Source organism: Oryctolagus cuniculus, chromosome 19, assembly GCF_964237555.1.
Source record: "Oryctolagus cuniculus chromosome 19, mOryCun1.1, whole genome shotgun sequence".
NCBI classification, from domain to species: domain Eukaryota; kingdom Metazoa; phylum Chordata; class Mammalia; order Lagomorpha; family Leporidae; genus Oryctolagus; species Oryctolagus cuniculus.
The window spans coordinates 11,607,311-11,634,902 of record NC_091450.1 but is presented as its reverse complement, the minus strand read 5'-3'; the positions used below and the strand labels follow the sequence as shown (position 1 = coordinate 11,634,902).

The following is a 27,592-nucleotide window of genomic DNA, read 5'->3' as shown; positions in this document are numbered from 1 at the left end:
CTGGCACCTGCAGAGACAGTGCATGCCTTGCAGGATTTGTGGAGCCTCCTGGGTACTGGGTACTGCTGTGGCCAAGATCCTCACTACTCTCCCTGTCCTGGGGGCCTGAGCTGTTATATCCCACTGGGGACAAGTGTGAGCCTGTGTGTGCATGTGCATGTACATGTGCACAGGCCCATGTGTGTTCCTAGCTCTGCAGGTTCCATTGCTGCTGTTGTGTTCACCAGTCTCCTCACCACCCTTGTCTGGTCTCTCCTGGAGGTGAGGATGGAGGGAGGCCAAGGGCATGGTCCTGTGAGGAAGCTGGGCTCTGGCTAGTGGAGGTGAGTGTGGTGCAGTGCTGGGTGTGCTCTGCAGAGCAGGGATCCGTACCCCACCCCAGACATCACCACATTCAGGGACTCCAAGGATGAACCACTTCCCAAGGTCTCAGGCAGCTGGGTTATCAGGTGCTGCTGATCAGGCCATGGGTTGAATAATATGAGAAGAAAGATGGGAGAACTCACTTCAGGGACATTGCTTCTGTCACTCAGGGGGTCATACGGAGGCACCTCCCATCTGTCATCCCCTCCTCTGCCAACCGCCCTCATCATTGGAGACTAAATAGGGCAAAGTCATGGTGAACATGTCCCTGCAGCCTGTCTTACCCTCCTGAGGCCCCACAGGGTCCCACCCCCTGCTCCTTAACCCTGACTCACACTGTGATAACCCCACATCATTGCTGGCCTGGCCAGGGCATGTGACCATCAGGGTTAAGGAAATGGAACAAGCTCCTCTTCCACAGAGGAGCCTGAAGCCTCCCAACCCTGCTCCTGCCAGGACAGTCATTCAGGCCTCACCTAACCTGTGCTTAGTCTTGGATCCCACTACACTCCTGCCTGGAAATTCCACATCATTCCTTCATGGTCCTCCTTGTGCTGACCTCCTGTGAGCTCACAGCTTGCCCAGGAACTGAGCTCACAGTGTCCAGTGTCTCCATGGACTGCACATCCAGTGTCTCTGCTCAGGACAGGCCACCAGCGTCCTTGTCCCAAGGAGACTCTTCATGTCCATGAACTCACCAGTTGTCTCCATCACCCACTGGTCTACTTCTTCAGTTGTTAAATTATAGTATATATAGTAATTATTCTTCAATTTGTATCTGTGCTCTAGGTTGAATCCAAGATTTTTGTTCAAATAATTAAAAGAAGAAATATTTATAGAAGATAATTCACATTTCCCATTTCTTTTTTTTTATTTTTGACAGGCAGAGTGGACAGTAAGAGAGAGAGACAGAGAGAGAAAGGTCTTCCTTTGCCGTTGGTTCACCCTCCAATGGCCACCGCTGCAGCCGGCGCACCGCGCTGATCCGATGGCAGGAGCCAGGATCCAGGTGCTTTTCCTGGTCTCCCATGGGGTGCAGGGCCCAAGCACCTGGGCCATCCTCCACTGCACTCCCTGGCCATAGCAGAGAGCTGGCCTGGAAGAGGGGCAACCAGGACAGAATCCAGCACCCCGACCGGGACTAGAACCCGGTGTGTCGGCGCCGCAAGGTGGAGGATTAGCCTATTGAGCCACGGCGCCGGCCCACATTTCCCATTTCTAATGTTTATGTGTCTTTCAACAAACACTATGTCTTTTCTGTGAATCCATAAAGAGTCTTGTGGTTTCTGGTCCATACATGAAGCATTTATTGAATGAATGAGTTCTTTTGAAACTATCAAGTGTCTGTTGCAAGGTAAAACAATGTAAAAAAGCTCCAATACAAAAATATTTTAAGTTTGTGAAATATACAGTTATAGAACTCTCTAAATATTTCCTATAAAATTAGTTTCTCATTTGAAATTATTCTATTAAAATACAAACAACACATTGACAATAACCTGATTGTTCCAAGAATAGCCCCCATCAATACTGTAAATCCCGAACACATAAAAATCCTACAGATATTATTTAGATATTTAAACCAAACTATGATTATAGTAAACACATTCATTGATTAAGTTCAATACATTAGAATTGTGGCTTAGAGACATTAAGAACAGAATTATAGGTGCAGTTTCATTGATTTTCATAAATCTTCTAGCATAGCCCCCCTAGCACTGCCTTTGTGCACCCACTCCATATATATGGTAGTGCAGCACACATCATACTGAAGACTACTTCCCTTCATTACTTAGCTGTTTAAATATGTTACTGAAAAACAGGCCAAAATTTAACGCCAGTGAAGACAAAAATGTAAAATTAAAACAAAATCTTGAAAATACATTCTAATTTTTTAAATTGTATGAACACCACTTCATCTAAGCAAGCATCAAAATAAGCAGAAAGAATTTAAATATCAATAAAAAAGGTGAAGGTTTGACCGTTCCTAAAATATTCAGAAATATTTTCAATAAAAATAAAAGCACTTTGTCAGTAAAGAAATAATGTCATATCTCTTGCCAATTTTAGAATGCCAGAGATTTGAAGATAAGTGTTCAGCATAAAATATTTGTACCATACTGTAAAATGCAGTTTAAAAATTGCAATTTTCCTGTGACTATATAAGGGAATTTTTTGACGGTGCTATTATGTTAATATTTTAAAGGGATCATCCAGGTAAACGTAGTGTAAACAGCAATATACTTGAATGACTAAGGTTTGTTCACACTGTATAAACTACAGCCTGTATCACACGGTTTACCTGGCACTGCTGCTCTTCATCACGATCGGTCCCTCCATTAGAGAGACTGCAGGAAGGATTCAATCGTATGAAACACTTTGAAGCACACAGTGAAGTCCTTTAATCCATAAGCACCACCCTCAGCTCTACTTTACTAGAAAACACATGAGCAAAACCTGTGATTGCCTCACAGACTTGCGCAATGGCAACCAGAAGGAAGACGGCAGAAAATCTTCTGGCAGGAAAAGTAAGATTCTGTGCTAGTCTTCCTGTGACATGTTTGCATGTTATGTGAGCTACACTATGACACTGTATTTTGTTTTTGACAGGCAAAGTTAGAGAGAGACAGAGAGAAAGGTCTTCCTTTTTCCATTGGTTCACCCCTCCAAATGGCCCCTACAGCTGGCAATCCAAAGCCAGGAGCCAGGTGCAGGTGCAGGGCCCAAGGACCTGGGCCATCCTCCACTGCAGTGGACTGGAAGAGGAGCAACCGGGACAGAATCCAGCACCCCAACCGGGACTAGAACCCAGGGTGCTGGCACCGCAGGTGGAGGATTAGCCTAGTGAGCCGTGGTGCTGGCCAATGACAACAGTATTTTAAGGACATATTTTCTTTCTAGAGGAATGTTTAAAAGTAGAGTCTAAAATTAAAAATTGTCATCCTATAATTCAGTAGTCTACCATCTGGGTTAAGTTTTCACACATGAAAACGTGCATTCCACAGGCAGAGCAAAAGTTAAACAGTTTCAATCAAACTCCTTAACTGGCTTCTCTCTTCCTGTTGATTTCTGCTTCACTAGGGCTGGAGGGGAAAGAGAGGGGCACTCCTCCAATCCACCCCCACCAGCTCCCACCAGGAGCAAGGACTTGTAAAGAGAAAGCTACACTCCACCCTGCAAACATGAACACGCAGCAAGAATGTATCCTTTCTCTAAGGGAAGCCAGGCTGGGGACATCCACAGGGAGGGAACCAGATGCAAATGCACAGCCCTGCTCCTCCTGGGTGGGGGCTCGCCACTGGGGTTGCTCAGTGCTCCTGAGATTATAGTGTCAGGCACAAGCAAGTCAAAGCAGCTTCCACAACACGCATCTTCTATCAGACCAGTGTTGGGGAGAAAGGCGTTTCAAAGGGTGTTTTGTGAAAAGTCCAAGTGGTTGCCAAATTATACTCCAGTATGTATAAGGGAAATCAGCTAAAAACTTGAATTGTTTCAAAAAACAGTATTTCAGTTAACCCCTGCAGTTACACAACATATGTTTTCATGATCAATGCAAAACCGGAAAATTAGACACCACTGAAACAATAATGAATCCCCTCAGGAACTGGAGCCATACCCTCCGGGAAGTGGACAGGCCTTGCCAGGCCAGTCAGGATCCAGGCTCCTCACTGAGCCTCTGGGGTTGAAGCCGCCCCTTGTAGATCTGAAAGCAAGGGACGCATCCCCAGCAGGGGGCGCCATGGAGTCCACTGCCCACCCCCTCCCCTGATGAAGTGGCACTATCACCACCAGCTGTCACCCAAAGGCAGCCCTCAGCTGCCTCAACCACCCTAGTGTCCCCCAAACAGGCCAGGTGACTTCAGCTGTGTGCAGCACTTCCTGTTGATGCATGCTTGCTGAATTCCAAGCCATGTTAGAAGACAGTGTCCCACACAAGCCCTCTTTGAAAACTTGTTTTCTCTCCTGCCTGGGGTGCACTTTTCATTTTTTTAAATAGGATTTGTTTATATTTTTGAGACACAGGGTGAGAGGGAGACAAGAGAGAGCATCAGAGCTTAGCGGCTCCAAGAGTTAATTGTATGCCTCCCCTCCCCCCATTCCGCAGTCACTCCTGTCACCCATATGAAGCTGAGATTTACAGAGTTTATTAGAAATCAAGGCTTGGGGTAGAAATAAAGAATGATTAAATCCAGAATAAAGCATGATTAGATCCAGAGGAAGAGCATGAACCCTCATTTTGGTGGTGGCAGGAATGATGGTTATGGTACGTACAGGTTTGTGCAAAGATTTAATTTTAAGCGTTTTCCAAGTTGTCTCTTCTAGTTGAGGAAATTTAAATGGGGTAATTCAGCTACTGCATTTGAATACATTTTCTTTATCTCTGTAGCAATTTTTAAAATGAAAACTGATTCCTACTCTTTTCCAAATTTTATCTGACAGACAGAAAGACATACACAATGGACAGACACACACCCACAGAGACAGAACAAGAGCTGCCCTCTGCTGCATTGCTCCCCAAAGCCTGCCTCCAGCCAAGGGCTGAAACTGGGAGCTGGAAGTTCTATCCAGGTCTCTTATGTGGGTGGCAGGAACCCAAGCACCTGAGCCATCACCACAGCCTCCCTGGGTCCGGATTAGCGGGAAGCTGGACTCATAGGCTGCTACTCGGAATGCAGCAATGCAGTTTTTTATTTTTTTAAATATTTGTATTTATTTGAGGCAGAGTTACACTCAAAAGAGAGGGAGAGACAGAGAAAAAGGCCTCCCATCCACTGATTCACTCCCCAAATGGCCATAATGGTTGGAGCTGGGCTGATCCAAAGCCAGCAGCCAGGAGCTTCTTCTGGGTCTCCCTCATAGTTGCAGGGGCCCAGGCACTTGGATCATCTTCCACTGCTTTCTCAGGCCATTAGCAGAGAGGTTGATGGGAAGAGGAGCAGCCAAGACACAATTGGCACTCTTATAGGATGTGGGTGCCACAGGCAGAGGCTTAGCCTACCACACCATGGCACTGGCCCCAAACACAGGCAGTTTAATGAGTGTCCTAACCAGTGACTTAACTGCTGGGCCTGATGTCCGCCACATGATTCTTGTTTTAAGATGGAGAAGAGGCCGGTGCTGTGGCTCAATAGGCTAATCCTCCGCCCTGAGGTGCTGGCACACCGGGTTCTAGTCCCGGTCAGGGCACCGGATTCTGTCCCAGTTGCCCCTCTTCCAGGCCAGCTCTCTGCTATGGCCCGGGAGTGCAGTGGAGGATGGCCCAAGTGCTTGGGCCCTGCACCCGCATGGGAGACCAGGAGAAGCACCTGGCTCCTGGCTTTGGATCAGCGTGGTACACCGGCCACAGCGCGCCAGCCGCGGCGGCCATTGGAGGGTGAACCAACGGCAAAAGGAAGACCTTTCTCTCTGTCTCTCTCTCTCACTGTCCACTCTGCCTGTTAGAAAAAAAAATGGAGAAGATCCCCAAACCTGCATTAGACTGAGTTGCAGGAGCTAGAGAGCCCATGTATTATTGAAATGGCTAAAGAAATGTTTCTATTACTGTAGATGGAATCAGGGGTACATTATATAATTATTGCTCAAGGTTACCCATATGAAAGACTGGATCTTTAGCAAAACATTGAAATCAATACTGGCATTAGCCATCCTTGTGTCTAATTGCAAATAGGTGGTTGACTATATCCAGCAAAAAAATTTTCGTATCTTCATGGAATCTTGCTAAGAAGTATTAAAAACCTGTGAAGGATTTGTTTTAGAGGTAATATTCACTAATGTACTGTGAGAAAAAGTCACATCCAGCACAGACCATAACGATTGCAATATGCACATAAACTGTACTTTAACTTCCAATCTGCACCAGGCACTACATAATTTAATCTATGTGTGATTCATTTAAATTATCTCCATCGAAAGGACTATGGCTCACTTCCTAGTGGCCATGCTGCAAAGGCTGAGCACATGGATCCACCCTTCACCATGACTGACATCAATGAGAAGACTCCAGCCTTATTCATGTGGATTTCTGCTGCAATCCATAGGAACAACTTTCATGAAGCTGAAAGAAATGAGCCATAATGGAGTGAAAAGAAGAATTCATTTAAAATTATTTTGGTAAGGTACACATATCATAAAGTTATTATCTTATTTTTTTAAAGATTTATTTTATTTGAAAAGCAGAGTTACAGAGCGAGAGTGAGAGAGGTCTTCCATCCTCTGGTTCCCTCTCAAATGGCCGCAACAGCTGGAGCTGGGCTGACCCAAAGCCCAGCCTGTGAATGCTGCTTCTCGCCTTTTGCTCCTCAGTCTCTCCTCCTTCCTCTGCACAAATCACTCTCTCCATCAGTCTCTCTCCCTTTGTCTCTGGGAGTTCTTTTCTGCAGCCCACACATCTTTGTTCCCATGATGTTTCCCTCACTCTCCTTCCCCTCCCTCTCCCTCCACTTCTTCCCTACCCACCCTCCCCCTCCCTCTCACTCTGAGATTCTTTCACACCCTCAGGCCTCCAGGCTCTCTATTCCACTTTAGTCTTGTCCGTGGTTCCCCTGAAAACTCACCTCTGCCCATTTCTCAATAAAGAAACTGCAGGACTTTGGGACTCACAGGGCTTGTCAATCAATCTGTTTCAAATTCAGCTTCTCTTGGAGGCCTCCTGGACTTGGTGCCACTGGGGAGCAGCTGGCAAGATGAAGTCAGGCTCCTGGACAAGGCCTGGACCACTGGTTGCACCCTCATGGTCATTACCACCAGGAATGGCTGCCCTGCTCCAGCCTGCAGCACCACAGTTTCTGCCCAGGTTTGGGCTGTGTGAATCACATGGTGTCCCCCTCAGGGGGATCAAGTGGCCTTCCCGGAAGCAGACACTTAGGCAAAGTCAGCACCACACAAGGTTTATTAGGGGAATCACTCAGACAGATAAGAGAGGAAGAGTCTTCGAGGGACAGGGAAAACATTCGGAAAATGGGCATCAGGTGGCTTTTTGACTCACAGGCACAGCCTGTTCTGGATAACTGAGCTTCCTATTCCAATTCCACAATGGCTCTCCTGGAAGACAAAAGAAATTGGGATTGTTTCCCCCATCTACTGACTTCTCCCTTTCTACATTTGTCCTCCGTGTTGTGTCTGCTCCTGATGTGTTCCATGTGTGGCTGTACCTGAGAGTCCTTACACCACGCAAACCAACAGTCCTCACATCTCAGCCACAGACCTCGGCCTCCACCTGTGCACATTTGCACACTTCTCTTTCACCTTGTAGGTAGGATTTGCATTTTATTACTAGAGAGGGGAACTTTGCCTTTTCTTAGGAAACAGATTTTGCAAGTCTCTGGGTGTGAGCTATTGCACCCTCAGCTTCATCTAATGCACTTAATGAGCATCTCTTGGTGATCTTGATAGAAGACGGCTGCATATATGTACCAGATATTTGTAGAACACTTTTCCCATGGACTTAATGTCTTCCTGCTAACAACATCCTCAGAAACCAATAGGATCTCCACATCACAGCTCCAGAGAGCACTGTCCTCAGGGGCTGGGACAGCATGGGCACAGGGAGAGAGACCCATATTGCCTGGCATGACCCTGAGAGGCAGGGGTGTCTGGAGGAGCTGAGACACCTGAGGCTTCTTGTTGTGAGGCAGAGCCAGCTGCCTGCTAATCGAGAGCCGACTTCATTGTCAGTATCCTTGGGGCATCATAAACTCAGGCAGAACCTGGACACACCCATGAGACTCCTTCCCTTTTCCTTCAGATTGTGGACAGAGGGCTGTAGGACAACAAGAGCACTCTGAGCAGGATGGTGCCCTGGCCCACACTGGGTCATGAGGACTCTCCTCCAGCAGCTCCATGTGACCCCAGGCAGCCTCTACGTGCTCTGCTCACACCACCTGTCCTGCTAGGTCAGCTTTCCAGCCCCCATCTTAGGGAGCTCAATGTGACCCTATACGGCCCCTCCTCAGCTCCTCCTCTTTGCAACCCCTCATTTACACCCAGGAGATTCACCCCCTCTTTTACACACTGGGGTCCTTCGCTGGCACTTCCATTACAGCGATGACCAGTCCAGCACTGAGTGTTGTGAGACCCTACAGGACCCTGCACTTCTCAAAGCCAAGGCCAAGTCTCATCTCTCACAGAGCTGAGCATAACCCCCCTCCCCAACACCGGGTTCCATGCTCTGCCAAACTGCTATTTCTGGCTTCTATAGATGACCTCTTTCCTCATCTGAACAGACACCTACACAAGTTAGGGTTGTGATGCAGCCCACTGTGTGCCCTCAGAATCAATCATGAGCAAAGATACAGAGCCCTTAGGTAGCCTCATCCTTGAAATGCAAAGCCCAGCAGAATCACTGGGACATTTTGTGTAGGAATAAAAGTGACAGAAAAGATAGAGGTACACTTTGCAAGTCAGTTCATTCAGGGTAGATCATCATACCAAATTCTGGAGACAGAGGTACTGGCCAAGGTCTTGGAAACCACCAGGGTGGAGGAGGTGGCGGATAGCCCATGAAGGATTCTCTGTAGCCCCCCATGGGGTAGGGCATGTAGGGTGGTCTTGGGAAAGGAGGAGGTCCTCCTGCAGCCATGCTGACCTGCAGAGCAGAAGTTAACATTTTGAAGTAGATTAATATCATGGGCAACACCAATACCAACACAACTGAATCACAGTACAGCAGGTGATAATGGCGGGCGCCTTCCTCTCCACCAGGTATTAAATAAGCAGCCTCAGCACCACAAAACTCTCCTCTTCCACTGGATCCCAACAGCTTGAGGAGTGAAGGGAAGTCACAGGATGAACTGCTGTCACCATACGTCACTGTCCATGTCTGTAGAGGTATGTCCCAAAGAAACAGTGCCATGGCAAACTGATAAAGACACACACTCCATACAGACGACCTCCATCTCAAGGACTACCCAACATATCCACAGACATTTCCTGCACATTGGAGGAGGGGAAAGTCCACTGTGCACACATTAGAGGGCCTCTCCAATCTTCTCTGCTTCCCTCCCTAGCTGAGGGTCTCCTCACTGGGGGTGCTGCCCCTGGACACAGGACCTCCTGCGGAATGCAGATTCCTGGAGTCTTGCAGGGAAACTGGGAATGTGATTTTCCAGAAACCATGTTACCCACTGGAGTTAGGTAGGCACATATTTCGATCTTAATTCATAGGCAAGACTGAATTGGAAGTACTCTGGGAGCTGCACACTACTTTTTTTTTTCAGACCTATTGTCATGTTTAATCCCAGTGAGAGTCAAGTTGGGAATTGATAATTTCTTCTTTTTTTTTTTTTTTACAGAAGGTCAGTTTAGTATACATTAAGTAAAGATTTCAACAGTTTGCACCCCCATAGAAACACAAAGCGAAATATACTGTTTGAGTACTCATTATAGCATTAAGACTCAGTGTACAGCACATTAAGGACAGAGATCCTACATGAGGAGTAAGTGCACAGTGACTCCTGTTGTTGACTTTACAAATTGACACTCCTGTTTGTGGCATCAGTAATCTCCCTATGCACACTACTTTTATCTCCTACACAAACAAGGTGGGAAATAAGAAAGTTAAAACAAGGTACATTTTCATTTCAAACTACAGATGTCCAGTGGCATCTGAATGGAGAATCACCAACATCAGCATCTACACAGGTCACACAAAAATCTGCATATGGGAACGTCAATTAGGCTCTCCTGGGAATTGGCCTTGCAGGTAAATGCTGATGGACACTCTTCACTATCTCACAGCAGGTGAGCATTTGCTATTCTGCAAACATGATCCCTGAAGCTTCAGAATATTCCACAGAGGGCCCCACTTGAGGGTTTTCTGCACAGCCCATTTACCAAGAGAAATGAGACAGTGATTTGCTTTGTCCAAAATTCAATATTGAACAAAACAGAAAAAAATCATGGATTCTGTGGGTGAAGATGTTCTGAATGGTTAAACAACCTAAATCAAAACAGGAAAGGAGGTATTTTATTCCGACAATGAAATGTGGCCTGGCCACCTCCCAGGTTGTAGAAGCTTGGGGGGAGTCACTGTGCCATGAGGCTGAAGGTCACAGCCATCTTCTCTGCCAGTGATTTCCAGAAACTGACAAGCAAACCTTCAGGCTTCAGCCTGTAAAGCACCAGCACAGATGCTGAGCTGGAAAAGGAGAGGCCCACAGGCTCGTGGGGGAAGGCTTGGCTGCTTTGAAAAGTTACAGACACAGAAAAGGTATCACAGCACACACAAGTCAGAAAATAATGGAAGAGAGAGTGCTGTATACGCAATGATCAGGTTTCAGGAAATCATTACAAGGAAAACGACCACAGCAATTACCTGTTCCTTCCTGGTGTCCTCAGCAGGGGATGAGCCTTGGTTCTTCATGTGACCTGCACAAGTTCTGGAATCTGCCCAACAAGAGACAGCAGTGTATTCTTTCTTAACAAAATGTTTATATATATAATTATTCAAAAGGCAGAGACAGACAAATTCCATCTGCGGTTCACTCCCCAAATGCTGGCAACAGCTAGGACTGAGCCAGGCTGAGGCAAGCAGCAAAGACCACCATCCAGATCTCCTACATGTTTGTCAGGGACTCAAGTGCTTGAGCCACCATCTGCCGCCTCACAGGTGCATTAGCAGGAAGGTAGATCGGAAGCAGAGGCAGGACTCAGTCTCACGCAGTCCTCTGATATAGGACACAAGCATCCCAAGAGGCAGCTTACCTGCTGTAGCAAAGTGCCAACCACCCGGGGAGGGGAGTTATTCTGCCTCAGTGTTGAGAAAACCCACACACCTTTTCACCCTCTAAACTCAATCCCATGTTAGGTCTCTGGTCAGAGGCCCAGTCTTTACCAAGTGCCTCAGAAGAGCCCTGAGTACAAGGGGGAGGCCCATGTCCTCACTGAGGATGATACCACCTTAGCCTGTGCCAGGGGTTCTCACCACAAATCAACTCATTGTACCTAAGTCAGTGCTAAAATTAGCTGGAAATCAACATGATATGTTGATATACATACCTAATATGTATAGAGGAAATTATAGTTTAAGAATATCCTTGGACATAAAGAATATCAATAAACCCTGGCCATGAACAGCCCCAGGCCCGGAAATCATGGGGAGATTCTGAAATTCTTAGTCCCTCTGTAACTGGCCATCTATGTGATCTGTTGTGATATAACTATTTATAAATGGAAAAGGACTTAACTATATTAATGATGAGAGTGATGACAAAAGGAAAATGTTTTCATTGGGTTTATTATAAAATTTGAGTGTTATAATATTATAGAAGTGAAATTACATAGAAAATTAATTTACTGATGGAGCTCTATAGTTGACAGTAAAGAAAAAAAAGCCAAAAAAAGAACACAGGCTGACTGATGTCAAGCAGAGCTTGCAGAATATTACTAGAGGGATGATAGTCCAGGACATTTCCTCTCTTATCAGGATGTATAACCTTTATTGTCAAGTACTGTTGGTGCTGCTAAGGCCTCTACCACTGACTCAAGGTGGACAGGAGGATCTGGCCAGGTTCCCTTCTATGCCCTTATTGTCAGTTAAAAAGAACTGAGTTCAGGTGCAGTTCAGGAGAGTCCCCAGTCAGTATTGGGGTCTGAGTTCTACCCTGCCTGGGGTCTGGTTGAAGAGCCACTTGTCCAGGGCACATGAGGAAAACAGCACCCAGCCTCCCTGCAGGACAATCATTTCTCTTTGCTAAGTGCATGGAACTCTTCAGGAAATGGAACAATCACTGCCCAGAGTGAGAAGCTGAGGGTGTGGAATCTGCAGGGGACATGAAGCTATCACCCTCCTTCCACACTGCTCCTACCTCTCTGTGGAGGGTTCTCCCAGCCAGGTCCCCCTGACACTGGCTTCTGCCTCCTGGATTCCTCTGCCTGCATTATTTCCAATCTTGAAGATAGAGAAAAAACAGATTTCAGTAACAGAACACACACATACACACCCCAGAACAAGTCCTTTACTAGACACTCAACAACTTAGTCTTAAATCAGAGACACGCTTAAAATGCCTGCTCTTTCATGCACCTGTGTTTCAAGTGGGCAGTCTCCCTCTTCTGCACCATCAACTCCCGCTCCAGAGCTTGAGCCCTGAGCTGTGGGGAGGGAAACACATGCACATTCAGTTGTGGAAAAGAGGGCAGAATGGAAAGAACATATGAAAAATTTTTACCTCAACGTCACGAGCCTTTTGTTTATGAACAGCAATCTGAAAAGGCCAACACAGAAAGTGAGGGCTTAGGGACTCTCAGGGGCCCTTTAACCATCCACATTAGGACGTGTAGGATGGTGCAGCTATTGGGCAGCATGCAGTTACCTCCTGTCTGAAGGTCTCCTTTTCTCGCTGCTGCTGAGCCTGCATTTCTTGCAGTCTTCTCCTGTGATTCAGAATCACTTTCATCAGATGAAGCACAATGTTGACTATGAAGTTAAACAGCTTCCCCATGTTACCCTATCCTCAGATGTCAAAAATACTCACCATGATTGTAACAGTACAGAAAGAGTAAGCCCTACTGCTGCATCATTTCCTTATCCTTTATGTTATACCTGCAGGATTCCCAGCTGATGTCATCTCCTTATTTCCCTAGTTTTTCCTCTCTTGTGTGTCTTTTATCATAAAAGTCCATTCTATTACTTATATCCTTGCCATGTTTCTGAGGGCAGCAAGAACCGGGTCTATAAAATGGGGACAATCATTGTAATGGATTTGATCCATCCTACAATGAGCTGTCTTCCTAAGGATTAGGAAGGTGGATTCTCACCACCCCAAAAAACAATCGAGTTTCCATGCAGTCAGGCCAGCATTTGGAATCAGGAACTGTGTAGGAACAGTATCACTTGGTCATTTGTAAACTTAAAATAGTTGGTATAATCTTGTATGAATCATCTCTATGTCTCTTGAACATTGCTTACAGTTCTCTTTTAACTGGGCCTAAGCATTAAACAGTTAATCCAACCATTGTTTCTGGACTGGTTGTTTAGTCTCTAGACTCACACATAGTTCTCAATTTCTTCTTCAGCCCGTTTCAAATTCTCCTCCTTCTCTGACAGCTTCGTCTCCTTTTCCATCCATTCTTGTTGTTTCCCTGCCATCTTCCTAGGATGGGAAAGAAATGCATATTTCCCAGAAGCCCATGTGGGATTATGCCTCCCCGCTTGCTAACAGTCTGAGTGCATGATGGGAAAGTCCCCTTGCAGGCATCCGTATAAACACACAGACCCACAAACAGTGCAGAATCAGAAGTGAAGCCTCCCACTGACAGAAGACGATCCATTGGCCAGCTGGCAAGTTCTCTCTAATTACTGTGTGCTCCTATGCATTAGTAATAAGTCAATGAATATACATAGCACCTGACACTAAGCAGTTGTGACTTTGAAATGGTGAACACTCCTTTGTGGAAAAGCAGGTCAAATCATTTCATCACTAGTAATCCCATTAGGATGAGACAGGGGGTTCTCACTCGTCTGCCTCCGCCCATGGAGGAACATGATTCACAGTCTGGCTGGGACCATGATACAGACAACCTGATCTACAGAGATCCTTCCAGCTCATGGAGTCCTTAACACTGCAGTCACTGTGAACACTGCTATGATGCAGGGGTAGAGCTCCTGCCTCCTACAGCTGGGAGCCTGATGCAGGGAAGAGGAAAATCCAGTGCTGACAACATGAGTGAAGTACACTGTCCTGAACTGCCACCTTATTGGGGCTTTCCTCAGCTCCTGAGAACCTGCAGCTTTGTCTTTGAAGCCCTCGGCCCCAGTGCTATTTACTTCTACATAGTGGCAATCACTGAGAATGCAGGCAGCTTTAAAAGCCCATGGTCTAGAAAGAGTCTCCCTTTGATATCTGCTTTAATCCACATTACCCATAAAACCCCAACAGCTGTAGGACACAGGCACAAAACAATGGAGAGGTTAATGCCTTGGAAGTCCTTGGTAAATTCTTTCTGTGTTTTTAGGTGCCAAGGATACAAAGTAGAGTAGGCACTGTTCCTACCTTAAAAACCCACAACATACTAGTAAGGACAACAGCAACACTTGTCTCAGACTTTGGAAATATTATTCCAAGTCTGAGCCATGGGGGACCATAAGGAAGAGTTCTGGTTTTGAACATGGGTGAGTGTGGATGAAGTCCTGGATCTCCCCTGAGAACAGTAGGAAACACTGGACAAACATGAGGTATACAATGGAATAGACTGAATCACTAACACATCAGCAACAACATGTGGGAGCAACATGGAGAAGAAGGAATCTTGGAAACAAGATCGACCTGGCATCTCAGCTGGCATTTGAGGCCCATTTCCCTGTATATCATGAAAGAATTCTCTAGGAGACTAGAGAGAGGTAATTATGGGCAGCCTTTGCTCACATAGATGGGTTCAAAGGAATACAGTGGAGTTCAGGGTCTGACTGGAAAATCTCACAGCTTTGCTTGGAACACTATGAATGGAGGAGAGGACATACACTGGCCTTTGCAATGAATGCCCTCAGCTGCTGAATGAATTAACAGCTCCCATACTGCCAGCGTCCTTGCGTGAGGCCATCTCCTTATTTTCCAAAGCTAGATCACATCACACCACATTTTAATTTTTTCCCAATATTTTTACTCAATGACAGGCATTCAATTAGAAATGACTAGACACAAGAAGGAAAACAAAATACAATATGACCAAAAACCCCAACAATATAAAGGTATACAAGAGAGGCTGAACAGCTGCTCCCTGCTGATGGCCCGAAAATGCAGTGGAGGATTTGTCCAAATCTTTGGGCCCCTGCATCTGCACCCAGAAGAAGCTCCTGTCTCCTGGCTTTGTATCGGCTCAGCTCCCTCCATTGTGGCCCTTTAGAGAGTTAACCAGCAGACTGAAGACCTTTACCTCTGTCTCTCCTTCTCGCTGTAACCCTTCCTCTCAATAAATAAATAATTAAAATAAAAGAGAGAGATAGAATGCAGACATGAACATTAATGATGCTGGTATCAGTTCTTCCAGTACCCACAAATAAATTACAAGGGAGTGTATAACCAACAGTTGAAAGGGACAGAAAAATGCATATTATGGGAATCAAGGCAAAAAGGATGAGAATTCTTTACTGACTGAAATTAGCACTGACATTACTGAGTCGGTTCAGGACATCTTACTTTGCAGCAGCTGCCACCTTCAGTTTGTAGATTTCATGAAAACTCTCCATATTCATATCCATCAGTTTGATTTCAGCTTCCTTTGCTGCTTTCATGGACTTCAAGGTATTACAGCTTTTTTCCAGGTTCTTTTTACTTTCTGTAAAGGATAAAAGTTTTCTTTGTGTGTGTGTGCACATGGACCCAAGGAGTTGGCTGGAGTTGGGAGAAACAGCAAGGACCCTGGAGACAGGAACCACTCTTCACCTTCCCAATGCAGATGTATTTACACTAGACAGGACCTCCCTCTAATGAAGGAACGTACCTTCCAGCATCCATATTTTGGCCCTCAAGGCTCTCAGCTGTAAATCCTTGACTCCATCATTTTCATCTTCCGACTTTAAGAGATTTTTAAGAAAAGACATTCAAGAAATGGTTGCAGAACAATGCAAATGTCATTACTACTACAGAAATGCACACCTATATTGTTCAATAGATAATTTTGCATCACCACAGACTTTATAGTTAATTTTAGTTTAGAACAACTAATTTAAAACAGGTAAAAAGGAAATGAGAAAGTTCAGTTTTCTGGATCACAGTCTCTTCAAGAATGTGACTAATTTTGTTACCTGCTCCTACTAGATTGTCAACTAAGTATTTTACTTTTATAACTTCAATTTCCCTTCACTGAAGCCAGTTTCATTAAAGGTGATTGGATCTTAACTGAAAACACTGTAATTAGTTACTTCACAAGAACAAAATTCCACATAGTTATCATATAAATTTAATCTTCAAAAATGAAATATTTCTCATTAGAGCTAAAATGTACAATTGAAATATTGAAACAATTATAGAAAGTTTACCTCTGAAATTCCCGAGTTGTTCAGTGAAATAACTTCTTTGAAGTTTTCAGTAGATTTCCCTTTTTCAAATGCCTGCACATAAGATAGAAACAAAACAAGTGCTAAGGTTTACAAAAAGAGGCAGGAGTTTCACATGGTGGTTAAGACTCTGCTTGGGAAACATGTATTCCATATTGGACTGCTTGACTTAATGCCCTGGCTCTGCTCCCAAGTTTATCTTCCTGCTAATGCACACCCTGCACAGCAGCCATTGATGGATCAAGTACGTGGGTCCCTGCCAACCACATGAGAACACAAACTGAGTTCTAGTTTCCTACCACTGACCTGGCTGACCCATGGCTATCATAGGCATTTGAGGGGTGAATCCACAAACGAGAGCACTGTGCTAGTCTGCATCTCTATTTATAAAGTCAAATGGAGAAAGAATTAATTGAAGTGCTTTTTAATTCCATGACAACACCAGCTGAAACAGCTAAAAAGCTGAAATTGCAACCAAGCACATCCCACGGCTAACTCTATATGTTATGGGCATGTCATGGATCCAGATTGGGTCTAGAAGAAATGTCAAGAATATAATGAAATGAGGGGGAAAACACACTGAAGTAAGAATACTTTGTGGCATAAACAATCTTTCTGCTTAGGAGATAATGAGAGAAATGACTGAGAAGTCAAAAGCAAATAATGTAAAAATTTGTGCAAGTCAACCTGCTTGAATGAACTTTTCTTAGTGGAACAGCTTTTCTTATTAGAATATTAATAAGGGAATAAAAATAACTCAGATTTCACTGATAATTTTTTTTACTGAGCATTAAGAGGGGTAGGGGCTGTTTAAGTTCATCTAAACAGCCCCTACCCCCTTAATATTCCTTAACTATTCACACATTTCCTAAATATCTTGCAGGACAGCAATGAATATTGTGATAATTGCCCAGACAGGAAATCAAACACACTTCTTGGATCCCTCAATTTAAGATGTTACTTCAGTATTTTTTACAATAACATTGAACATTTTTTCAGAAGAAAGTTCATCCCCCATACTCTTAGACTTTTACTCTGTGAAAAGCAATAGAAAATGTACCAGCTGGATCACTAATTGGACAAAAAGGCTCAGAAGCCAAATTATGGTAAAATATAGGAGCCAAATTACTACCACATCATGATTCTTAGCATTCTGATCTCTTCCAGACTGCAGGTTATATGTACCTTGTACATGGTAGTTTTAGTGTTGTCACTTTTTTTTTTGCATTATCCTTCAATACAGCATATTGCATCAGGAATATTTATTTCTTTTACTTGTTTTTATAATGGATTCCATAAAGGCAAAGGGTTATTACCTTAAGTTGAACTGATTCATCAGAGACCACCTTTTTTTGTCTTTTAGTCTCCTGAAGACGTTTTTTCGACTCAGTGATCTATATGTATATGTAATAAAGAATCAGAATACAAAAATGTTAATTAGAGGGCCACATAACACCTATCCTCATGTATGATTCAGTACACAAGTGAACAGAGCAGCACTTTGCATGCAGGAGGCTGACTTCACATGTGAAGAGTTTACAGATCTTATGAAGCAGGGCAGTGGATGAAAGAGGGTACAGTGGAATACCTGAACTAGACGTGGAAGTGACTCAAACTGAAACCATGAAAAATATGAAAATTGAAAGGACATTGATACCTTCTGTTCCAAAACAGAAATTTGTTGTACAAGTTCTGCATTTTCTTTTGTGACATTATTGATCTTCTCAGAAATTTGCTGCAAATTAACTAAGGGGAGATAAAAACTAAGATTATAAAGTATAAAACAATATAGTTGAATTACCTCAATGTATTAGCAGAAATTACTTGTTATCTGGCATTATGGCCAGAAAATAACTTCCTAACTTCACTACTAAGCCTGAAGAAAGCAAACTTTACTTACAGTAATTTTAAAACCAATATAACTAGTAGGAAATAAGAACCAAATGTCAATTATAATCCTATTTGAAATTATTGGAAACATGGGAAATACATGTTTTCATTGAAGTACTCTCACCAATGGAAGATGGCACTTCATTCTTAGAAAATCCCATTACTTGGCAGGCGCTGTGGCTCACTAGGCTAATCCTCCAACTGCGTTCCCGGCACCCCGGGTTCTAGTCCCGGTTGGAGCACCAGGTACTGGTCCCAGTTGCTCCTCTTCCAGTGCAGCTTTCTGTTGTGGCCCAGGAAGGCAGTGGAGGATGGCCAAAGTGCTTGGGCCCCTGCACCCACATGGGAGACTGGGAGGAAGCACCTGGCTCCTGGCTTCGGATCGGTGCAGTACGCAGGCCATAGTGGCCATTTAGGGGGTGAACCAACAGAAGGAAGACCTTTATTTCTGTATCTCTCTCTCACTGTCTAACTCTGCCTATCAATAAAAGAAGAAAAAAAAAAAGAAAATTCCATTACTTCAAATAGTTTTGTCTTCACCAGAGAAGAAACAGAAATCAAACACCCTAGCTACTTACATTTCTATTCCCTAATTATGAAGGTAGATAACTATGTTCCTTCCTCAAATACCATCATTTGAAATTCCCATGAAAGCAGCATTCAAAGTGTCAATCGATTGGCTACTCCAGGGCCTCCAAAGACTTCCTGCTGCCCTGAGGATTGTCTTTCACAAGAAGCAGAATGGAGGGCTCTGGAGAGATGGTTTTGAAGTATAGAATAATTTAATACAACCTGTTACCACTTAGTCTCTACGGGATCTGGATGAGCTCCCAACCCTCTCAGATAGGACTTTCCACTACCAAGATCAGAATGCTACTGTCTACCATAAAAGTGAACATCGTGCCCTGATGCACCCATCCTGTAAGGTGGATGGCTCACATAAACACCTAAAGGACTCCTCTGACAGTCTTTTAGTTCTCTCATCTGACCTCAGATGCATCCTTATTTTTGTTTTGTTATTTGCCCATGATATGAGCTCTGCTGCCCTGAATTCACCCTTTCAAACATGACCAGTGATAAATTCAGTATAAAAAATAAACACACAGAGCCATTGCTGTGGTATAGCGGGTTGATTCTCCACCTGCTATGTCAGGAACCCATGTGGGTGCTGGTTCGTGTCCTGGGTGCTCTAACTCTTATCCAACTCCCTGCTAATAGCCTGGGGAAATGTTGGATGATGGCCCAAGTGCTTGAGCCCCTGTCACACATGTGGGAGACCAGGATAAAGCTTCTGGCTTCAACCTGGCCCAGCCCAGCCATTGCAGCCATTTGGAGAGTGAACCAGCAGATGGAATTCACTCTCTCTTGCTCTCTCAACTCTGCCTTTCAAATAAACTAAATAGATCTGTAAAAATAAAACGTGTTGGGCCTACTATGTGTCTGGCAGCTTTGGCTCTCAATAGACAGCAACACTTATTTATTGCCCATAAAGCCTATATGAACTCCTTCTTCCACCTTATGCATCATTTCTGCTCTTTCTGCTCCAGCATTAAAGACTTTCCACATAAATATCCTGACACATTCTCCCCTCCCCCAGAAAACCAGATCTTTTCTAAGTCTTAAGCTTTTTGATAGGTTCACATTATATAATTTTTTTAAAAAAATATTAGCATCACTTGCTTTTTTTTTTTTTTTTTGACAGGCAGAGTGGACAGTGAGAGAGACAGAGAGAAAAGTCTTCCTTTGCTGTTGGTTCACCCTCCAATGGCTACCGTGGCCGGCGCACCATGCTGATCCGATGGCAGGAGCCAGGTGCTTCCTCCTAGTCTCCCATGGGGTGCAGGGCCCAAGCACTTGGGCCATCCTCCACTGCAATCCCTGGCCACAGCAGAGAGCTGGCCTGGAAGAGGGGCAACCGGGACAGAATCCGGTGCCCCAACTGGGACTAGAACCCAGTGTGCCAGCGCCACAAGGCGAGGATTAGCCTAGTGAGCCACGGCGCTAGCCAGCATCACTTGCTTCTTAAACATTTCTAGGCGAAGCTAAACTCATTTCAGTCTCCTATGCCCACTAATGCTTCTTCTTCCTGCATTTTTACAACAGATCACGAGTCCCTCTCCATTGTCATTTAGAAACCACTCCAGGAATACTAAAACCTTCAAGAAGTAATAAGCCAGGAAGTTATAAAAATTACTGTAGTTAGAGCTAGTTTAATAAAAGATCTCATCTAATGCTAGCACTGAGAAAAGTATTATAAAGAAAACAGAGGCTAAAATCTTACCTTGATAAACTGGCTGTTTTATCTAGGACAAGGAAGAAACAAAGTTAACCTTATTATAATAATATATATTAGGAAATACATGTTGTTCCTGATGAAAGTAAAAACACTAATCTAGTGAAATAACAGTCATTTAGCTTAAAGGACTTCTAAAAGATTAAAAACAATGAAAGAAGCCAGCGCCGGGGCTCAACAGGCTAATCCTCCACCTAGCGGCGCCAGCACACTGGGTTCTAGTCCCGGTCGGGGCGCTGGAGTCTGTCCCAGTTGCCCCTCTTCCAGGCCAGCTCTCTGCTATGGCCTGGGAGTGCAGTGGAAGATGGCCCAAGTGCTTGGGCCCTGCACCCATGGGAGACCAGGAGAAGCACCTGGCTCCTGCCTTCAGATCAGCGCGGTGCGCCGGCCGCAGCGTGCCAGCCGCGGTGGCCATTGGAGGGTGAACCAATGGCAAAAGGAAGACCTTTCTCTCTGTCTCTCTCTCTCTCACTGTCCACTCTGCCTGTCAAAAAAAAAAATGGAAGATATTTCCTACTTCATTGTGATCTTTCATTAAACCATTTCTGATAGGGTAGAAAGGTAAACAGTTATTTTTGACCAAAACACCTATTTCCATTTTATTAAAGGAAAACTAATCTATTTAATTTTTATCCTAGAAATGGCAAAATTCATAATTAGAATGCAAATACATTATTTGATTTGTTTGGGGGGAAACCCAATATCTATAATGAAATCTTAAACAAGAAAAGCCTCTATGAAAACAGAATAAATTCTAAAACATTTGTACTGCAGTACACTTTTTTGATTCACTAGAAACACCTTACAAATTTTAAAATACAGTTGGATGGGGGCTGGCACTGTGGCGCATTGGGTTAAAGCCCTGGCCTGAAGTGCTGGCATCCCATATTGGTGCTGGTTCGAGTCCTGGGTGCTCCTCTTCTGATCCAGCTCTCTGTTATGGCCTGGGAACACAGTAGAAGATGGCCCAAGCCCTTGCCATCAGTCTCTGCCACTTTCAGTACCTGTAAACTGTAATGCCAGCTAAACTTCTACCAAGATACCCATAAAATCTCTCACAAAGGACCTGTGTAAATCAGTTCCTTTCACTTAATGTAATGTGATTTTAGTAAAGAATTAGAAGGCATATTAAAAGACAAAATAATCAGTTTGATTTGAGAAGGCAAGCATTAGAATCACACTCAGATAAATTACCCTTCCAAAATGGACACAGACTTTCTAAGAAAAACATCAAAGAACTCTCTCTTTCTTTCTTTCTTCTTTTTTTTTTTTGACAGGCAGAGTGGACAGTGAGAGAGAGAGACAGAGAGAAAGGTCTTCCTTTGCCATTGGTTGGTTCACCCTCCAATGGCCGCCGCGGCTGGCGCGCCACGGCCAGCGCACCACGCTGATCCTATGGCAGGAGACAGGTACTTATCCTGGTCTCCCATGGGGTGCAGGGCCCAAGCACTTGGGCCATCCTCCACTGCCTTCCCGGGCCACAGGAGAGCTGGCCTGGAAGAGGGGCAACTGGGACAGAATCCGGCGCCCTGACTGGGACTAGAACCCGGAGTGCCGGCACCTCAAGGTGGAGGATTAGCCCAGTGAGCCACGGCGCCAGCCAGAACTCTCTTTCTCATAAGCCACACTACAAAGATTTTAAAAGAGGCTCTTCAGAGAGAAGGAAGCGAATATATGTCAGCTACTTGGATCTACATAGTGCAAGAGCAATAGGCAAAGGAGTAAGTGAGGGCAAAGTTGTTATCTTACTGATTGGTTTCTCAGACAACACTTTGCTTAATATAACTGAACAAAGTAGTAATAGCAATACATATGGCGATTATAGCTTATGGATTATAGCAGTGTTGTAAGAAATGGGACGGAGTTTGTGGAGTCACCTTTTACAACATAAATTTCATTTCCTGTGAATTGGATTACTTTTTAAAATGTGTATTTCCAATTCAGGGAGAACCACTTTCAAAAAAGACAACAAAAAAGATAAGTTCAAGTATAATTGGTGTGCTAAACACAATGAAATAAAACTTGCAAGATTCTAAGTTAGGCCCTGAAAAGGCATATAAAGAGTGTAAGGCAAAAGGGGACAATGAATAAAAAACAGCCATGAAGTTGATAGATGTTAAACCAATTATATCATTAATAATTTTAAATGCTAATAAAGTAAATACACCAATTAAAAGACAGTGACTGTAGAGTGGATTAAAAAATAATTCCCAGCTAATGAATGTATACCAGGAGCCCATTTTCAAATCCAAGCTATAAATGCATTAAAAGTGGGTTAGAGAAAAATGTACAGTTAGAACTAATCAAAAGAAAGCTGGAGTAGCTATTTCAGTTTCACACAAAACAAGCACAATGCAAGGAGCATTCAAGGATCACATGGTATTACAATAATGATAAAGGATCCATTTTTCAAGAAGACATGACAACCCTTAATGTATAAATGCCTAACAACAGAGCTTCAATATTCATGAGGCAAAACTGCACTGCAACTAGAAATAGATGAATTCACCCCCACTCCTCCCTCAGTCACTGGCAGATCCAGCAGGAAGAAAGTCAGTAAAGATTCAGAATAACTGAACAGCACTGATAATCTGCTGAATCAGTCCACACTACAGAATAATTCAACCAGCAAAATGGAATACACTCATGTGGGCTCACACAGCACATTTACTCCATTCACTCAAGACATAAGTTCACTTTACCAAATGGAAAGGAGTAGGAATCATAGAATGTTTGCTCTCAGGACAGTGAAAGTAAGCTAGAAATGAATCAGGGAATTTGAAAACTACAAAGCATTTGGAGATTACATCACAATTTCAAAAGAACACATAGGTCAATCTTTCCAGACTTAAAAAATGTTTCAATCCAAATTATAATGAAAACAACCTTATTAAAATTTGTGGGTTATGGGGAAAACAATGAATGGAGGAGGACTGATTTTACCAGGTGCAAATGCAATTACTATACAAATTCCTCCTTATTTATCATATAAAACACTCCTAGTATACTCACAACAAGAACAGTTGTCCAGAAGAAAATGGCAAATGCAGAAATAGCCACGACTGTAGCAATAATGATAAGCTTCCGAAAAATCCCCCAAAAATCAGTACTGAGCTGAAAATGGTCAGGAAAGTTCTGAGATAGCTGCAATAAAACATTGGAAACAGTGAGAAGACACAGACATTGACTGTATTTCAGTTGCTAAGAACCCTAGGTCAGCCTGCAAGGAGTAATCATGTCCCTCAACTGACTCAAGGGGATTTCCTTGCTTCTAGATAGACTGGGGTCCTGGTGTCTGGCACAATGGCTAAGACCCCACTGGTGATGCATGTATCCCACATCAGAGTGCCTGGGTTTGAGTCCTGGCTTTACTTCCATTCTATCTTCCTGATAATGTGCCCCCTGGGAGTTAGCAGATGACAGCTCAAGGATGTATATGGGTGTCTACTGTACAGGTGGAAAAACTGGACTGAATTCCAGGCTCCTGGCCTTGGGCTTGGCTCATCCTTGGCTATTGTAAAAACTGGGAGAGTGACCCAGCAGGTGAGGTGGAGAACATCTGTCCTTGTCTCTTTGCACTTTTAAAATACAAATAAAAATTAATGAATTAAAGTTTAAAAATAAGCATAACTTGCCAGCCTCAAGTTGCTTGGGTGGTTGGTAGTGTTGTTAGATATCTGTGTGGGTGCCTTTGAGCACAGAGTATCCTGGTTCATTGTGGGCCCTGTACTCTCCTTTGTCTAATACTGGGCGAGAGTTCCTCTCTACCACATCTTCTCTTGTATTGATGATTTCTTTTAAATACCAGTACCCATCAAAACGTGAGTGAAAAGCTTATAAGGAGAAAATCAAATTTTAATGCTTAAATAAAATCAAAAGTGGCAAGAACAATGGTAGCACCAAAACACAAGAATTTTTAACAGTCTTCATATAAATTCTATTGATCCACTATGTGAATTAAGACAAATGTTTCAGCTGAGTAAGTTAACACTTTTATTTACAACTTTTCTACATAGGTTGCTTTGGATTTAACTGTGTATTTGTTGAAATTTGGCACCTTAACCCTAAACAATTCCTATAGAATGGTGAATTAAACAGAGATGTTCATTCAGTAGAAATAACTCAGATGAGTCGGGAATGGAAACAAATGAATTACTGATCCATACTGCAACATGAATTCTCTCAGACATATTGTCCTGAGCAGAATCAGGTGATACAAAATAGTCCATATGGCACGCATGCATCTATTTATATGAAATTCTAGAAGAAATGTAATATGTTTTAATCTAAATTGATATAAGCATTAACATTATAATAATTTATATGTCGCCGGCGCCGTGGCTCACTAGGCTAATCCTCCACCTTGCGGCGCTGGCACACCGGGTTCTAGTCCCAGTCGGGGCGCCAGATTCTGTCCCGGTTGCCCCTCTTCCAGGCCAGGTCTCTGCTGTGGCCAGGGAGTGCAGTGGAGGATGGCCCAAGTGCTTGGGCCCTGCACCCATGGGAGACCAGGATAAGTACCTGGCTCCTGCCATCGGATCAGTGCGGTGCACCAGCCGCAGCGCGCCGGCCGCGGCGGCCATTGGAGGGTGAACCAATGGCAAAGGAAGACCTTTCTCTCCCTCTCTCTCTCACTGTACACTCTGCCTGTCAAAAAATTATATGTATATAAATATCTATGTATATATGTGTGTATATATATATATGTGTGTATATATGCCATTGGAGGGTGAACCAACGGCAAAAAGGAAGACCTTTCTCCCTGTCTCTCTCACTGTTCACTCTGACTGTCAAAAAAGAAAAAAAAAAGAATGGAGTCCTGTCTTTTGCAACAAAATGGATCCAATTGGAAACCATTGTGCTTAGTGACATAAGCCAATCTCAATAAAGACAAATATTATATGTTTTCTAAGATATATGGCAGTTAATATAGAATACCAAAAAATCTATAGGAATGAAATGCCCATTTTGGACTATTATTGTCATATGTAGCTCCTGTTTATACTCCTGTTGAACTGCAGTCTTCCTAATTTTTACTTGTGAATATTAGTGGTGAATTAAGTTTTTGAATATAGTTTGGATTAAAATGATGGCTTTGCAAAAACTGATGAGAGGGGAGAGTTGGAAGGGGATTGGGCGAGGAGCAGGGCAGTGAGGAAGTGTGATTGTCTTCTTGGAACTGTACCTAGGAAAAACAGAAAATCTCTTCTCTTAATAATTAAGAGGTTTAGAACTAGGGTAAGCAAATTTGTCAACTTTAAATGATAAATGAAAAATGAGAATCGTTTGAGAGTTTTCCATTTCTATGCATCCTTCAATTTCTAATTTCTTCCTATTCCCCTTCTCTTTTGAATGATTTGGATTTTTTATGAGCTCATAAAAGCAGGATGCAGATACTTATTTTCACATCTCGTGTCTGTCTCTGGGCTCCCTTCAAATATAGTCCCTAGGGACAGCCTCCAAGAGCTGAGGAAAAGAACAATTCAAAAGTTAACAAAAGTCAACAAAGCAGATAATCCACAGCAGAAGTGACAGTTCACGTGCAACAATCTAGTACTAATATCACCCACTCAGTACCACTGTTTCAAGGCTGCCTGGTGTCAACACACATGAGTCTTATCTCAGTGACACTGCTACATGTGTGATGGTACCAAAGGAGCAGCAGCTGAGGATCTCCCACAGATCCTGCAGGAACCAGGCTAACAATCACGACTCCTAAGAAATCAGTTTTCCTGTGTTATTTTCACCATTACAACATGTAATCCAGTGGCTTCTAGCATATCCACACATCCTCTTTTGATACTATGAGGTTACTGTTTCCAGGATTCCACCCTGTCAGGCTTTCCTGCTGTTGATCAAGCAGAAGTTGATGCCACAGGTGTGGCAGAGGTTTGTCAGCCTGGCCACGACACCTGTGATGTCTAACTTTCATCTAACTTCATCTTTGGAAAGGACTGGATGGCTGTGCAAGAGCCAGTGAAATGGTGTTATCTAAACCACAGTGGGACACAGCCAATAGAAGGAAAGAGACCAAAGTGAATCTGGTGTTTACTCACATTCTGTGCTGTGTGACTGGGCAACCCCAGCACAGGGAGCCAGAAGATCCACCTCCATACCTTCATGTCCGGGTCCTCTCAGTGCACTGAGTTACCAGGAGTGAGAGACTAGGGTGGGGGGTAGAGGAGAAGGGTTCACTTAGGGCGGGGCAAGGACTGAGCTCACAATTGGCTTGCCAACAGGGCAGGGCAGTGATTGGCTATCCATTAGGTGGGGGATGGGGTGTGGCAGTAATAGGTCACAATTAGGTTGGGGATGAGGAGGAGTGTGGCAGGAAGAGGAGAGCAGGGTGAAGAGTGTCAGGGTCAAAGTAGGGTTTGGGAGCAGGGTTCAGAGGTCAGTGGGAGATGATCCACAGACCAGTTGGGCACACATAAGGATGGGAGTCTCAGGAGTAAGTGAGGGATGGCACAAACCAGGACTCTGGGTCTCTGTTCTCCTCTTTGGTGGTCACCTCTCCCACCTGGGATGTTCATACTCTCCTGACCAATTCCCTGCCATGTAACCCCACCTGATGTGTAGAACAACCCTGCCCGGCTGAGCCAGCACAAGGAGACAAACCAAGAACAGAACCTCTGCAAACTTCTTTCTACTTCTGACTCTGGTTCTTCCTGTAGCTCCTCAGTGGCCCCCTTCTGGGTAGATCCTTTCTGTTGGAACTCCTCATGTTTCCCACAGTCACTGATGGGGACAAAATATACCAAAAAAACTGATCACAGTACTTCAGGTAGAACCTAACATACAAGCATGGTGAGAGGTTTCACAAGTCTCTCTCATGAATGGATTTAAAGAGTAAATAAAACATTAGTAAAAAGTATAAGGCCTTAGCAGCAAATCATCTTAACTCTAACTTTCTAACTTTATAGAAACTCAAATGAAGGTGCATATGTCACTTTTCTATGTCATACAATAGCTTGGGCTTTAAATTTGAATTCCAGTGGGTGGTGGAGGAAAACCAATCTGTCATGATTGACCTTTCAGGTATCTCCAAGGGGA

The 27,592-nt window shown here is 43.9% G+C and overlaps 1 protein-coding gene across 5 annotated transcripts in view; it reads right to left on the bottom strand.

Annotated features, from left to right (window-relative positions):
• Positions 1-7,234: 7,234 nt before the first annotated feature.
• LOC100338196 (transport and Golgi organization protein 1 homolog) overlaps positions 7,235-27,592 on the bottom strand; it is an 85,572-nt gene continuing 65,214 nt past the window's right edge. Inside the window, exons 1-17 of one of the 5 annotated variants that reach the window (XM_070064950.1) lie at positions 27,158-27,427; positions 26,596-26,703; positions 23,552-23,683; positions 20,528-20,549; positions 18,014-18,102; positions 17,673-17,750; positions 16,339-16,410; positions 15,801-15,873; positions 15,497-15,635; positions 13,352-13,453; positions 12,674-12,734; positions 12,530-12,565; positions 12,385-12,452; positions 12,168-12,250; positions 10,676-10,746; positions 8,791-8,947; positions 7,235-7,404 (exon numbers count right to left, since the gene is read on the bottom strand). In XM_070064950.1, the coding sequence (XP_069921051.1) occupies positions 7,328-7,404; positions 8,791-8,947; positions 10,676-10,746; positions 12,168-12,250; positions 12,385-12,452; positions 12,530-12,565; positions 12,674-12,734; positions 13,352-13,453; positions 15,497-15,635; positions 15,801-15,873; positions 16,339-16,410; positions 17,673-17,750; positions 18,014-18,102; positions 20,528-20,549; positions 23,552-23,683; positions 26,596-26,661 (1,326 nt within the window). In that variant the 5' untranslated portion in view covers positions 26,662-26,703; positions 27,158-27,427 and the 3' untranslated portion in view covers positions 7,235-7,327. Of the gene's footprint in view, positions 7,405-8,790; positions 8,948-10,675; positions 10,747-12,167; positions 12,251-12,384; positions 12,453-12,529; positions 12,566-12,673; positions 12,735-13,351; positions 13,454-15,496; positions 15,636-15,800; positions 15,874-16,338; positions 16,411-17,672; positions 17,751-18,013; positions 18,103-20,527; positions 20,550-23,551; positions 23,684-26,595; positions 26,704-27,157; positions 27,428-27,592 lie in introns of those variants that run through there. The other 4 variants (XM_070064949.1, XM_008251147.4, XM_070064947.1 and 1 more) reach the window with 4 other exon arrangements.